Raw genomic sequence first — 15,144 nt, forward strand, 5'->3', positions numbered from 1 at the left:
AGATTCGTAATCAGGAGGTCAAAACTTTAAGGAACACCTACTCTTGTTCAGGAAAGAGAAAAAAAGTGAAAATTTGTAGGACAGTGTTATGTAGATAATGTTCTCATAGCCAGGTTAGTGAAATACAATGTAATTATGTACATAACTTTAATGAACAAGATCAATGTAAGACATTAATAATAGGCCACGTAACTTAAGGAAAAATTACCTTCTACTCAGAATGTAATTGAATGTCATGTTTTTCTTTATAAAATATGAAGTTAATGTACATGATTACGATTTATTAAGTCTATTTGAATCAATTGTGTTCAAGTTGTTTTCTTTAAGTATTGGGGATATAGAATTAGTACAAAAACTTGCTTTATTATATCACTATGAAAATGTATTTCAGAACGTATGTTATGATATTCCATATACTATATATTATACTTATACTATACGTATATCGAATTCCTACTTTAAAAAAGTTCCATGAATACTGCAATTTACTGCATAAATTTAAAACAGACTGTTCTTTATCATTTTAAGGTTCAAAATTAATTTCCAAGTACTAACAGAAAATACCATATTTCACAAATTTTGATTAAGATCTAGTGACATGACTATATGAACGAACAAATAAACGCACAGATTTTTTACACGTCATGGGAACACCTGCACTGCTTGACAAATATTTGTACACAAGAAAATAATATATACCTGTTACAACACGTACTAAAATAAGGAGAATTAATTTTACAGTGCTTATATTGTGGGACCATATATATATATACTACATGCAGGTAGTATATATAAATATATTATACATGTAAACAATACTTAATTGTTTTTTCTGTTCAAATTTACAACTTTTATTTATTTATTTATTTTCATAACTATTCCGACTATAAAGAGGATATTTTTCTTGGTATAAGGACAACTAACCCTCCTACTAGTTGGATAAGGAATGAAGATGATGATGGTCTATACGTTTTAACGATAACGGTCCATGGTACAGAAGAATACTTATTTCAGGATGACGAATGCTTCTCAAGTCAGTAGGGTGTCCAACTGCAAAAATCGTGGGGTATCTCAGGTAATACAAGAGTCAAATTAAAACCTCAAAAGTCTAGTAAAAATTTCAGGGCAGATTGTATGCAGCTCAAATTTACATGAGGCATCAACTGTCATTTAAAAAAACAACTTCAAGGCTGCAACACCAATCAAGCGAGCTTGAAAACGGCGTTTTTGTTATTTTAAATATGAAACCTGCTGTACACACTTCCACCAGTGAGAGGAGTAATTTCTTGCCCTCTGTCAGCCTAAAACGTACAGAAATTTCTCGGTAAATTAAAATTCAAAATCCCTGGGCATTCTTACCTCACCGGCAAATTTACTAATAGAAGAGAAAGTTCTACAATGGACTCAGTTTGTAGGCTGATGGGTGGAAATTCCTTCGCATTGACTCATAAATGACTGCACGTGGACCCCCAAAGACTTATTCTTCTTAAGGTATACAGGCTCTAACTCAAAGTGGCAAATATGTGTAGATCAGCAATAGATCTGTGCTAAAACGTAGCAAACTTGTGCAACCCTACATAGAAATATCTACTAGAAGAAACTATGTTTGAGGTTGGGTGCAACTCCCCAATTGTTTTTGCCTTCGTAAGACGGTGCAGTGAACAGGGTATAACTTAGATGGGTTTTTTTTTTCAGTAGATGTGGAGTAAACTTACTTCTTTAAATCTCACATTATACAAATGCAATTTTACCGTACGGCTATCGAACTTCCTATGATTTTTACAATTCGCTGTAACTTAAGCTATTTTAGAAAGAAAATACACACGTAATTCTAACAGGGAACTCATATAACAACAAAGATGCTAATTCGGTTCACAGCAAGCAACAGTGAATGGTAGCGATAAATCCTTCAAAAACGATTTGTTACCTGTCGGAGCCACAGATCTATTTCTAAAAGTAGTTTAATGAGCGCTTCGCGTGTTTTTGAGCAGTACTCTCACATATTTCGGATATTAATTTCATACATGTAAGAGAAGATATATATGAAGATTCATGATATGATTTCTCATATCTATTTTTTATTTATATAGTTGGCAAAGTTCCCACTTTTAAATACCTGCTCTTCAGATAAAAGTAAGATTTCGCTCATGTAAGACATCTCGCTGAAATATATTCTCGTTTGTAGATATAATACATGGGCGTATTCAGTGGAGTGGGGGGGGGGGGTTAAGAGAGAAGTTGCCTCTGGGAACCAGTAATAGAGAATTTAATCTCGTTCATTGTGATTTGTAGTTGGAAAGCAAATACATTCTATTTTCTTTTCAAATAATTCAAAATAAAGTGTTACCACAATTTCGAAATACAGTGCGGCCTACATAACGTGATTTTGTATACTGCAGATATAATCTGCAAATGTAGTAGGTTTATCATGAAAGAACCATGAATTCTTTTGTCGACACTTTGGCAGCCATGGAACCAAATGAAAATAAATGATATGGGTATGTGAAACACAATACCCCATTCAATAAAACTTGTAATATTATCCCTAATAATAACAAAATTAAACTCGTATATGTGACCGACCTCCGTGGTGGAGTGGTTAGCACAACACGCTACGATTCAAGCGGTTATTTTTATTTAAAATATGACACACATTCTATTTGTATTGACTAATTGTTGAGGCAGGGATGCCCGTAGGGGGATTGATGACGCGCCTGCGTGATGCGAATTATTGGGGGTACAAAATTTTATAGTTTACCTACCAATCCTATATATCTTCACACAAAAATGGGGGAGGGGGTCGTTTCGTTTGATTGACTTGTTGTTGGTTTTCAGTTAAGGTTATTAGTTTTTCTTCCTACCTGTGGGTGATTGCGGCAATTGGGTTGAAATGAAACACCACCATGAAGATGAGCCGTGCGTTTTCTTGTTTAGTATTTTTATTTCAACAGCAAGGAAAGGTTTCGAATGTCATGCATCTTTCGATTGTTGGCCAGTCGTAAACAATGTTGTGGTAGTTCCGAGTACTTCCGACATGCGGACTTAGTTTTAGTGTTGGATGAATTCAGGCACGATTATTTTCGCTTGTATGAGTTCCTGTGCTACGACTGACTGGATAATTGTAACATACTGTCAACTTTTCTTGTCAAAAACTTATGTATTTCGAAAATTAAATTTAAAAAAAATGAAATCAAATTATCGACATTCAAACAAAAATTAATTACTTCATGGTTATCCAAACTAGTGTGTGTTTGTGTGTGTGTGTGTGTGAGGTGTTACGATGAAAACTTTGGAGGGGGATTTTGATGAACGATTTTGGGGGTTTCGTCCTCCGCCTTGGGGGAATGGGCACCCCTGTATTGAGAAATGCATTTATAGGGTCTATGGCAGTAAAATATCTATAGACATGGCCGAGAGTTGCTATTGGTGGCAGAAAACCTGATATCTTTCTTTCTATTTCCTATTTCTGTTATTATACCTCTTGGCTTAATCACGACAAGTGGTTGAATGATGTATTGGTGGAATAAACACAATTGTACAGCTATTTCTTACAACAGTGATCTATCCCAAAATTTCGATTGGTGGTGTAAGTTTGTAATTAGGATGTGTAATGGTAAAGTTACAGCCAAAATCATCATAAATTGGACTTTTGTGAAATAAAAATAAGGGGTGTTGAAAAATTAGTGCGGTGTGAGGTTGAAGAAAATTAAGGGGAAGGTGTATGGCAGAGTGTTGCGATGTATGGATATATAGGTACCTTACTCTGTGTTCGAAATTTGACAGATGGATTCATATGAATCGTACGCTAACCACTTTGCCACGGAAGGCTCTATAAAGGAAAACATATTGTATACAATAACGAAAATTGCATAAGTATAAGAATTCCAGTAGGTCTAATTAGTTTGCAAGTAATATCCGATCCTAATAAATAGGACTCTTAAAAACAACAAGAAAAATATATTATTCATGCATGAAGTGTTGTTACAGATTAGTAAATTATCCATCTCTGCCATGTTGAACAAAGTATCAACCTGTTTGCGTAATCTTACAAGCATTGCAACGTTCTGTGGGTGAATATTTCAGCGATGACAATCATGTGTACTATATTCGTGCTGTGTAAATTCTAAATGCCCCGAAAAACATTTCTGAAATTGAAACATCTCTGAAAGCTATTATCTATATAAATGTAAACACATAGCCATTGTTCATTGGTAGTTGACTAAAGGTCCCGAAGGGTCCACATAGGAAACTGATGAAGGTCCAAAAAGAACGTAACTACCGTAGAGAAAGTTTTCATAATGCGTCTTTTTTTTAACAAGCCACGCTGATCTAACATTATTTTTATTGTAACTCCTGTAAACATGTTTCCAGTATAAAACATAAAACAAAAAACACTGAAGAGAATGTCTAGTAACATGGACGAACATAGAATTCGAATTCATTGATATTTATTTTTAATTGTTTTTAATTTGCAGTTGAGAACATTTTATTCTGTTGAAGTTATTTCTGCTTTGTTTGCGTAATGGATGCTTTCTGACTCTCATCAATATATAAATCTGAACACAGACTCGTTCCTTACCCTACCTTAAGTAATCCATAGATTTTTAAGGGCTCAGAGTTAAGTGACATTTTGGTAACTATTGAGTTACGAAGTAAAAAGACCCGTCCTCAATTTTCGAGTGTAATTTCCATGTCATGCAATTTGCATTGGACTCATTGAATCCTTCATATATTGGTAAACACATTACAATATATATATATATAAAAGTAGCCGCGGTAGCTCAGTTGTTAGGGCGTCTGACAACCATGCGAGAGACCCGGGCTCGATCCCCGGCGGGGGTGAACCGGGAATTTTTCCACCTTTTCAAGCGGCTCCGGCGCCCACCCAGCGTCGTATAAAGTGGGTACCTGAAGGAAACTCTGGGGGGTAAAGGCGCCCAGGGTGGTGGTGCTGATCACATCACCCCTATCTTCGGCCGTGATCAAGAAAGTGTGGGGCTCTAAGCCCACATCTTCTATACGTCTTCATGGCATGGTGCATAGCACACGGGAGAACTTATATATATCAACAACATAGATTCTAATAATATTTCTGCTCAATAAAGTCAGCATGTCACTTAACATGTTTTATCCCAGAGACCTTCATTTAATTCTAGAGAGTTTAAAGGAAGTATACGAAAGGGGTTTTAAGATTTCACAGACAAAATTAGTTTTTTTATGTTACTTTCCAATTAGTTACCAGATACGGATTGAAAACGTAGACCAACGTGAAAATGCCGCCTCTCGTACAATTCTTTTTGTGAAGGCTGCATATTATTAGTTAGAGAAGTGCGTCCACACACATGTTTACTTATAATTACTACCTGATCAATGTGCACGTAGCACAGAACAGTAAAACAAATTTCTTTGTCCGGTTGAGAATTGAATTTGAAAAGAATTCGGCGTCCCGCTTCCACGATACTTGGGAAAATTTTATACTCTTGGATTACACTTCATCTTATTATTTAATCGCAAGCGGAAACTCCTTGAGCTTGTAAGGAATACATACCATAATTGATATCAATCTTGATTGATTTGTTTAATGTTTAATTTATTTTATTTCGCTTTCTTGCCACTTTTGGTTGATCGCGAAGATGATCATGTCTTAGTTTCTCTCACGCTCCTCAATAAATTCACTAAGAGAAATTTTCCAGCAATCAAATGCTCGAAATGTGCTTTTGTCATTATTTATTCTTCGTTCGATTAGGTAACGTACAATGTTTTAGGCTAATTTGTGTTCGCTATGAAAATACAGATGAATTAAAACATAAACAGTTCTTTTTTATATTTCGGGTGATAATTATATGTACCTACATAAAGTATAGACACGACTATGCTACAGTATACTGGCTTTAACAAAACGTAAACAAACTGTGTTACGAGTAAAAATAAGGTTTAGAATGTACAAGTATTGACACATGTGAACTGAAACTAAATAAACCAGAAAAGAGCAATGATTTTCCTTCAACCACCTCCCAAGGCAATTCATTAACAGTAAATATTTTGATCGTATGAATCGGATAGATTTATATTTTCTTCGTAAAGATTAATCTCAGCTGGCAGTAAACGAATGATTCTTTTGTTAGTTGTAAGAGTTTATAATTCATTCTGAAAATATATAAAAAATAGAGTTAGAAGCAAGTTATCTGAATAGAGTTAATGTCACATTCGTTACTTTAATGAGCTTCTCAGAATAGAAAACGAACGAAATGGTGTAGTAATCGATTATATAGTGGAAATTTAATATTTGTAAGTTTATGCTCATTTTTGGCGGAAATATATAAAAAACGTGTTATTTCCTCATTCAGCATATTTAATTCCTTGTGCAATACAACTAGTGCTCATTAATATTTAATAACATGGTGTGTAATTTAATTTAGGTTCCTTTGGCAGAGTTTTTATTGGTTCGAGAGAGAAGTTTATTGTGATTTAAGAAGAATGCAACTAGAAGTACAAAGAAGTAATTACTTTTTCAAACTTTTGTTCGCAGCTATAAGAAGTTGACCACCTTTCGTACTCATGCTACTCATGACATTTTATAAACCATAATATACACACAATATTCGAGGCCTATGTAGAAGTAAATTGTATTGATAATATATGGATATTGAGATTTAATGTTACATTTGCTTATCTTTAGTTTTGTTTTCTTAAGAAGACAACTTTAGTTTATGAATTCTATACTCACACTAAGCAGTAATACAGCATGGGATAGCTGTTTTGTAACTTTGTACAGTGTGTATCAGGAAATCCATGACGTATAATAACGTACGACCGTAACACTTCAGGTATAGAGAACAAGAAAGAGATTAAGTTCACGCTCAAAACCTGAATATTTGTCGCTGAACCACGATGCACGTAAGTATACGTTCATTCTCCATTCTGTCTACAGTAGTTTGTTTTCTATGTACATATATACATGGAGAGGTATTGGACGTTGTAATGGAACAATGTACAGTCACTGCCAATAAAAATGGGGCACATAGATACTGAAATGCTCGCTACTCTGCAAGAATAATCGGGACAGAACCTACAGTTTGAAGTGGGATCTATACCACTATGTGCCTCCATCGGGTAAAGAACCCGGGACCCCTAGATTACAATGCGACGACGCTACCACTGCACCATCGGGGAGGCGCAGAAATTGCCATTGACAATTTGATAAGCCACCTAGAGTTAGGCAACACGCATAACAATACTCGCTTGCAGGAAAGCGAGTATTTCAGGATCTAAGTGTCGATTTCTTTTTGCCCGACTGTACAATTAGATTGGATCCACTCAGCAACTGTTTGCTTTGTGCTTCTCGACGGGGCTGCTGAGTTTCTTGTGGTTCTCCTCGGAGCTGCCTGCCTTTTCCGGACTCTGCCCAGACAACCGGACAGTGGTCCCGTTCCTGCTGAAATCTTCGAGACCCACGGCTTCCTTGGGTGGCTCCCGTGCGCGGCAGCACCTGGTAGCGAACACCAGCAAGAATACGCGCCGGAACTCCTTACTGCACATGAAGTAGACGTAAAAGTTGAGAGCGAAGTTCACGAACTCAAGGTTGTTGGCTGCAGCTCGGAACACCTGGAACCCAAGATCGTGTTTCCGTTCCTCGCTGTAGAAAATTGAGAGGAACGCCGATGGTGTCATCGTGAGGAAGAAGAGGATGATGATGGACGTCAGGAGGATGACCAGCCGCCGCTCCTCCTTGTAGTTCTTGCGGAGGCTCGAGTGGGAGGAATCCAGGAGGTGACGTTGACGGAACTTTGCAGAGGCGGCGTGGAACTGTTTCCGCTTGTCGGTCAACTTCCGGAACTTCCTGATGATAAGCGTGTTGAGGGCGGCTAGGATGAGGGCAGGTCCGAACCTCACCGCAGTCTCCGAGGTCCACAAGTAGAGGGTCCAAGGCAGGGAGCGAGTCACCGCTCTGTTCTCCTTGAACGCGTACTGGAGCACCCTGGCCTGGCCTTCGAAGCAGACGGACTTCAGTACGGTCAGGGGACAGCTGATGGCGACGGCCAGCATGTACGAGGCCGCGATGGCAATGCGAGCGTTCCTCCGGGTGTGGACGCTCTTGAACTTTGTCGGCAGGCACACGGAGATGTACCTGTCCACGGTGAGGCAGACGACGATGAAGATGCTGGACGCCATGAAGGAGTTCGTCGCCACTAGCTCGAAGTGAGCGTGAAACACCGCCGCGGAATAAGTCTTCAGCTGGATATTGTTCAACCTTACGGTCATGGGGATGACGCACAGCATGACGCACAGGTCCGACACCGCCAGTCCGAACAGGTACACGTACGTGACTCCCTTGAGGGCCGGTCGCGTGAGAACCACCAGGTTGAGGAGGTTGCCCACCAGCCCCCCGGCGATGATGATGGGCGCGATCACCTTGTAGGCGATCCACAGGAGGTGGTGGTCGAACTGCTCCTGGGGCTCGCACGTCTCGTTCAGCCACAGCTGCTCCGTCGAGTTGTTGCCCCTGTTCATTGCAGACCTGGAATATAGGAAAATTTGCTTTAGACATCGTACTAGAAGAGAATTCAATCTTAGAGGCTTCTTGTTATAATATAATACAATTCCGTTCGTATATATAGAGCATTTCAAAATGATACGAACAATAAAAAAATATTCCATGAGGGACATAACATTACTTGCGATCAAATATCCCATGAAATACATTCGAACAAATTTTAAAGTTTATTTAGGAACAGGCCCAATAGCTCGTAATTCTAATGCCAGGTGACAGGCTGATCAGAAGTAAAGCGACTGTCAGTGGTGAGAAAAAAGAGATTGATGGGCACCGCTGACTCTCAGAGACAGCAGTTGCGACTGAACCATAGGCGTCAGGAAGGGGGGCAAGGGGGGCCGTGCCATCCTTAAAAAAATTCCTTCCTTGCTCCTCCATGGAAAAAATCCTGCGGACGTCCATGGACCGAACCGTGAATTACGAGCGATGAATAGAAAGTATTTAGACCCACGATGTGCAGCTGGAAGCAACATGGGGCAGTCCATGTGGCGAATATGTCTATTGCTCAAGTTGAAATAAAAAAGAGAAGAAGACGAAGTTTTGTATGCAACGTGAATGAAACGTTGAGCACATAACAATTGGTTCTACAGGTAAAACAATTCGTTTTTTTCAAATGTAAAACGATGAGGCGTTAATTTCCTTTATATGTCAAAATTCTACCAACCCACATTTATTATTTGGCACAACAAAAAAACATCTACATGAATATATTGCATTTAGTTCATGAAAGCATTAGACATCTCTTGATCAGTTTAATTTACAGAGATCGCATCTCTACAAGCAGCTTTAAATATTATTGACGAATCACAAAGCAATGAGACTGAAAGTACAACTGCATCAGTGATTTGCAGGTTTGAAATTTCGAGTTGATTGCCAATCAAATGTGCTACTTTTCGTGGGCAGAATCAATTGATGCTTTTTTCGTTGAAATTATAAACTGGAGAGCGAGAGTCATTATAAACGCAGAGGGATTAAAGCCACGTCACGCACATCTGGCGATTCCTGTTGCAAATTACAGGAAATATAATACGCGTGGCTCAAAGAATAGTCACTCTCCACAGAAGCCTTCTTTCAAGCTTTGAAATCTTTTGTTCTAAATCAGACGTAGCCTCATTCATTACGCTGTGTTCCGGAGAGAAAATTTATCTCCATACCATCAAGTAATTAATAGTTTTTTGTATTTTTTTGCTCTGGAAAAAAATAGAGAGATCTCCACATTTTTAGGACGGACGGTTCATTTTCCTCGTGGCGGACACGCACATCATTTCGTCTCCAGAACAGAACAAGAGCTGTCCTGGAAACAGCTGGGTTGTTAGGTCGATGGCTTTGCACCAAGGATCATCGAAGGCTATTACGTCATACCCCGTTCGAAAGTTACCCCCACACCCCCTATACGCCTTCATGGCGTGGTGCTAAGCACAGGGGAACACTTTACCTTTACCTTTTACCCGTTCGAAAGTGGTACAAACGGGTTTTCTAGATTTTTAGAGAGGATGGAGAACAACACTAATCTCACCAGTAGTTATTGTCTAGTAAATGGTCTGGAAATTAATATACGAGGGTCATTCGGAAAATAAAGAACGTTTCGCCACTGAATATATTGTAGAGATAGGGTATATATGTTTTACCACATACTTTTAGCAACTTTTCCACATAGTTGCCTTTGACACTGAAAGCACTTGCCATATCTCGGCACCAGTTTAACTATGCTCTCCTTGTACCATGTTGCCACCTGACGATTGAACCAGTTCATGAAAACATTCTGTAGTTCCTGTAAAGCGTTTACCAGCAAAGGTACTCCTTAATGTTTGGAAAAAAGATGAAAGTTCGAAGCTCTATCGATTCTCTTGAATGACTTGGTCCATCTCTTGTTTCATTGCATCCATGATGACAGAACGTCGCCCTGCTCGCTTCACGTTATGAACATTTGTTGCCCACAATGTGTAATCTAGAAATGTCAAAGGAGAAAGTGACGCGTAGTGGTTAGCAAATCGCGCTAAGATGTCATAGGAACTTGAAGTTACAAAGACATAGACCGTGGCTCAAATAACACACTTTACTAAACTTCATTAAATTACATTGTAGGGTGCATTATTTGTATTACATTTTGTGTTTATATTGTAACTTATTGTAACCTTTTTCGAGCAGGCCTCATCTCCAGGAAAATATCAACTCGGGGTACACCCCTTGCACCGTTGGGTGAGATGAGTCAAGGGAAGGGCTTATAAAACATTTTCCTGCTTCCTCCAAAATAGGTAATAGTGTTTACTGATGTTAATTACTACACCAGTTTGCCTGTTACAAGGAAAGTACAAAAGCTATTTTCACTTTCCCAGAAGATGGATAGTTAGTGGTCACTAAGAACGGGGAAACCCCAGTCACCCGAGCTAACCCCCCCCCCCCCATCCTCACACCTTTGCAGAGCAACTGCATAATGCACTTATGAAATTGTATCGGAGGACAGTCTACCTCTGATCGATTGTGGAGAGCGCTTTAACATGATTGGAGGTCATGTTACCTTATATTACATATTGGGTTATAATAATTGGCACACACGTGAGTGATGTACTACATAGAAATTTTAGCGCAAAACGCAAATTTGACCAGTGCTCGAGCCGGGGGGCGGGGGTGGGGGGCAATATCTTGTTTACCTCGTGATGACGAAACGGCGGTAAGAGGTGAATTTAACCACTGAAACGAATTACAAATATATGCGCTAGTGTTGCAATATGCAGATAGAAAAAAATGTCAGAAACTGAACACACGAAATCTAGGACACGAATGCGCATTTCCTGATGTACGATGCTTTGTACTTTATAAGCAATAAACCCATGTAAAGTTTTTGACTAGAGAGAAAATTAATATGCTGACGGTGTCTGATGTTTAAAACGAGCAATAAGATTTTATTTTTATCTTTCAATAAGTTACAGTATAAACACAAAATGTAATGCCCTACGATGAAATTTTATGAAGTTTAGTAAATTGTGTTATTTGAGCCACGGTCTATGTCTTTGTAACTTCAAGTTCCTATGACATCTTATTGCGGTGTGCTATCCATTTTTTTTCTAGAAATTTCTAGATTACATATTACGATTTGATGCAGTAGCAATTCTTATCTTCACTAATAGAGGTATGAGGACGGATATGTGCGCCCCGAATTACACAATAATATGAAACCCGTGGCGTAGTGGTTAAAACAACCCATGGGGCCCAGGTTCGAATTCCGGCCTGGGTATGGATGTTCTCTGTGAGTGTTGCTTCATCAATTTCATCATATAATCACCCATCCTCATCTTCGGGATTAGCCAATCAATCAATACAATAATTTATTTTGTACAATTACGATCTTCCCTCTAGATACACCCTGTATATGGTGCTCGTCAAGATTTCTAGGTTTTCAATATCCCAAATAAATTACCTCTCGATAGTGTGGAGAGGTTTCATGCCACTGAATAAATATGCTGTAACAATCCGATGGAGTTGAGGTGATTCCATGCAGGGAACGACCTATTGTATGCAAGGGCAGAGCACCAATTCACTTTGTATCTCGTCTCCCACTGATCGAGGCAAGATTGAAGGCCGGTCGGCAGACAATGCTCCTCGCTCTGATTCACGTGACCTGCATCGCTGCACATGGCGGGAGGGGGGTGCGGGGCGGAGCCACTTTTTCATCTAACTCAGTCTCCCATATCGTCTACCCTGCGACTAATGAGAATTTGCCATATAATACGATATGTTAACGTTAAATTTAGCCTAGTCTTTACAATCATTGCTCATATAAATTTGCAGTGCATTATATGAAACTAGTAGTATTCATATGAAGAGATTTGAGTTGCTGTCTTCAAGTCCACTTTATGCATAGTAAGGCTAATCGGGACTGGACCTACATTTTAAAGTGGGATGCGAACCACTTGTGCCTCCACCGGGTATCGAACCCGGGACCCCTTCATTACAAGGCGACGACGCTACCACTGCGCCATGGGAGATGTATTTTGTTGTAATATAAGATACACCAAGTAACACACCACAAAAACACACATAACATTAGAATGTAACAACATCATAGTTTAGAAATATTTTAATGGAATAATAATTTAGTTCTAGCTTACAGAAAACAGTATTTTCCCAAACGAAAACTCTATAGGACAATAAAATCTTAAATAAAATAATCATCGTATTTAAAGAATTAGCTAAGTGTTATCTTGCACTAACACATACGCTTTAACCAACTCATAACTACTAATAAGAGAAATACTCACCTTAAAATAATATTATAAAATACTAATTAAGTTTTCCAATTTCAGAAAAAGGTCTATTTTGGATAGCAGAACACGTCGAAGGGGTACAATTTTAACATCTCACACTATATACGTAGATTATATTACTTTACTTTACGTTTTCATATTATATAACATTATTGTATTACATTGTTACTAATATTTAAATAAATGCAGCACAACAATTAAAAAAGGGGAACCAAATTTCGGAGGAAACTGACGTTCTGGTTTGTATTTATGGGCAGCAGAGTATCATGCTCATATCCCTGAATAATGCAATGCATTATCTGATGTAAGGGGAAAAGGTGAAAACTTTTCCTAAGTTTCTCTTCCGGGGAACGCATGCAATACTACAGTTTCTAATTAATTAACTGCGAATAAAATACTGAAGCAATGCGGAAGCATGTACGTGTGTAGATGCACCATCTGTTTAAGCTACGAAGCAAGATTATTAAAGTTTATGCGAGAATTAATTTCGTGAAGGCAGAACGTTATTCTACTTCCGTAAGAAGAATCGCGTTCGTTGTGTTTTAGAGAAATATAGATTCAACTTACGAAATTCTTAAAGTTTTGGTAGAAATAATTATGTAATGAAAGATTGTCTGGTAACAGTAATAAATGTAGAAAAAAATACTAATGAAAAATAATTTTAAAAAATACGAAACTTTCCATCGTATGAAGTACAATTCACCGAAAACTTGTTGCTATAATAAATAGGGACCAACCAAAAAATTACCAAAATATGAAAAATAAACTTATGAAATAAACTTTCCATAAATATGCAAGACATAAAAAATGCCCTACCTATGATATAAACTTTTACTTAATAATTTATTTTCCCATGTAGCTTATTTAATGGAGCGAACTATTTTATGTAACATAAAAAAGGAAGAGAAAACAAAAAGTATGTAGTCTGAAAGTATGTATGCCTATACAGGGTGTCCCATGTAACTTGACAAATCGAAATATCGGGAGAAATATGCATCGGGCGAAAAAACGTTCCATATGAAAGTATAATAGTATTGTGGGGGCAAGTCATCTACGCTACAATGAACCCACCCCGTTACTCCGGAGGGTGGGGCAGGGGGCAACCTTGAAATGTTAAAAGGGAACCCCTATTTTTCTTTGCAGATGCGAATTCAACGTCCGAAATTACGTAGGTTTTGTCCGACACATTTCGTTCCATTCGTGATAGATAGATGGCGCCGTAAGCGCAACGTGTTGGTTGCGTCTCGCGAATGCAGTGGCTGGCAAGTGTGTGAGGTAGGATAGATACTGTGGCCTAAAAGCATTGTGTTCGCGCTCTCAGTAGTCTGTGATTGTATTGTCCGTGTAGTGTGATCGCAAAGAGTTGAATGACACAGTTAAGTGGGGTATTAAACATAATGGATTATCTATCCGTAGAAGAAACAATTGAAATCGTCCTTGTTTATGGTAAATGGAGAAGGAACATCGACGATGCTGTGACTCTTTATGCGGAACGTTTTCCTCACAGGCTACGATCGCGTTCTTCGTTTGTTCGAGTTGTCAAACAATTTTTTGCCGAAGGAAGTGTAGAACCTAAAAAAAGGGTTCGTAGAGCAACATCCACTGGAGAGCATGATCTAATTGCAGTCCTAGCCGCGGTGGCTCATCCCCAGGCGAGTACGCGAATAGTATCGTCGCAGTCAAGAATTTCTCGCAATTGTGTTTGGAGAATAATGAAACGTCACAAATTTCATCCCTATCACGTGTCCATGCATCAGGAACTTCATGGCGACGATTTTCACAATCGAGTGGTGTTTTGTGAATGGGCACGTGAACAGATAAGATGTCGACTAGTAGTTTTTTCGTAGAGTCAACCTTCACAAACCACGGTCAGGTTAATCGTCACAATATGCATTATTGGGGTCTGGCAAACCCACATTGCTTGCGTGAAGTTGAACGTCAACGTCCTGGTCGCTTAACGCGTGGTGTGGAATCATAGGCGACAAACTGATTGGTCCGTATATTATTGACGGTACTTTTGGACGGGCACAAATATAGAACGTTTTTGCATGAGGAATTGCCGACATTGCTTGACGACGTAAACCTTGCATTGCGACAGCACAAATGGTTCCAAGATGACGATTGTCCAGCACATAATGCAACAGTAGCACAAGAGGGATTAAACCGCTTTGACAATGGTTGTTGGATCGGTATAGGCGGTTAGGTGCATTTTCCTGCCAGATCGCCAGACCTTACGTCGCTGGATTTCTTCTTGTAGGGATATCTGAAAGAACGTGTCTATCAAGATGTGCCAAAAACCCGCGCAAACATGATCGAACGAATAAGAAA

At 38.8% G+C, this 15,144-nt stretch overlaps 1 protein-coding gene across 1 annotated transcript; it reads right to left on the minus strand.

The window, feature by feature from the left end:
- Window positions 1–7,317: 7,317 nt before the first annotated feature.
- LOC145989135 (putative G-protein coupled receptor B0563.6) lies at window positions 7,318–8,511 on the minus strand. Its single transcript, XM_083124427.1, has one exon. It carries the CDS (start codon window positions 8,509–8,511, stop codon window positions 7,318–7,320), a length of 1,194 nt encoding a protein of 397 aa, XP_082980553.1.
- Window positions 8,512–15,144: the final 6,633 nt, after the last annotated feature.

This window comes from Lepisma saccharinum, chromosome 6 (genome assembly GCF_977018435.1).
Source record: "Lepisma saccharinum chromosome 6, izLepSacc3.1, whole genome shotgun sequence".
NCBI lineage: Eukaryota > Metazoa > Arthropoda > Insecta > Zygentoma > Lepismatidae > Lepisma > Lepisma saccharinum.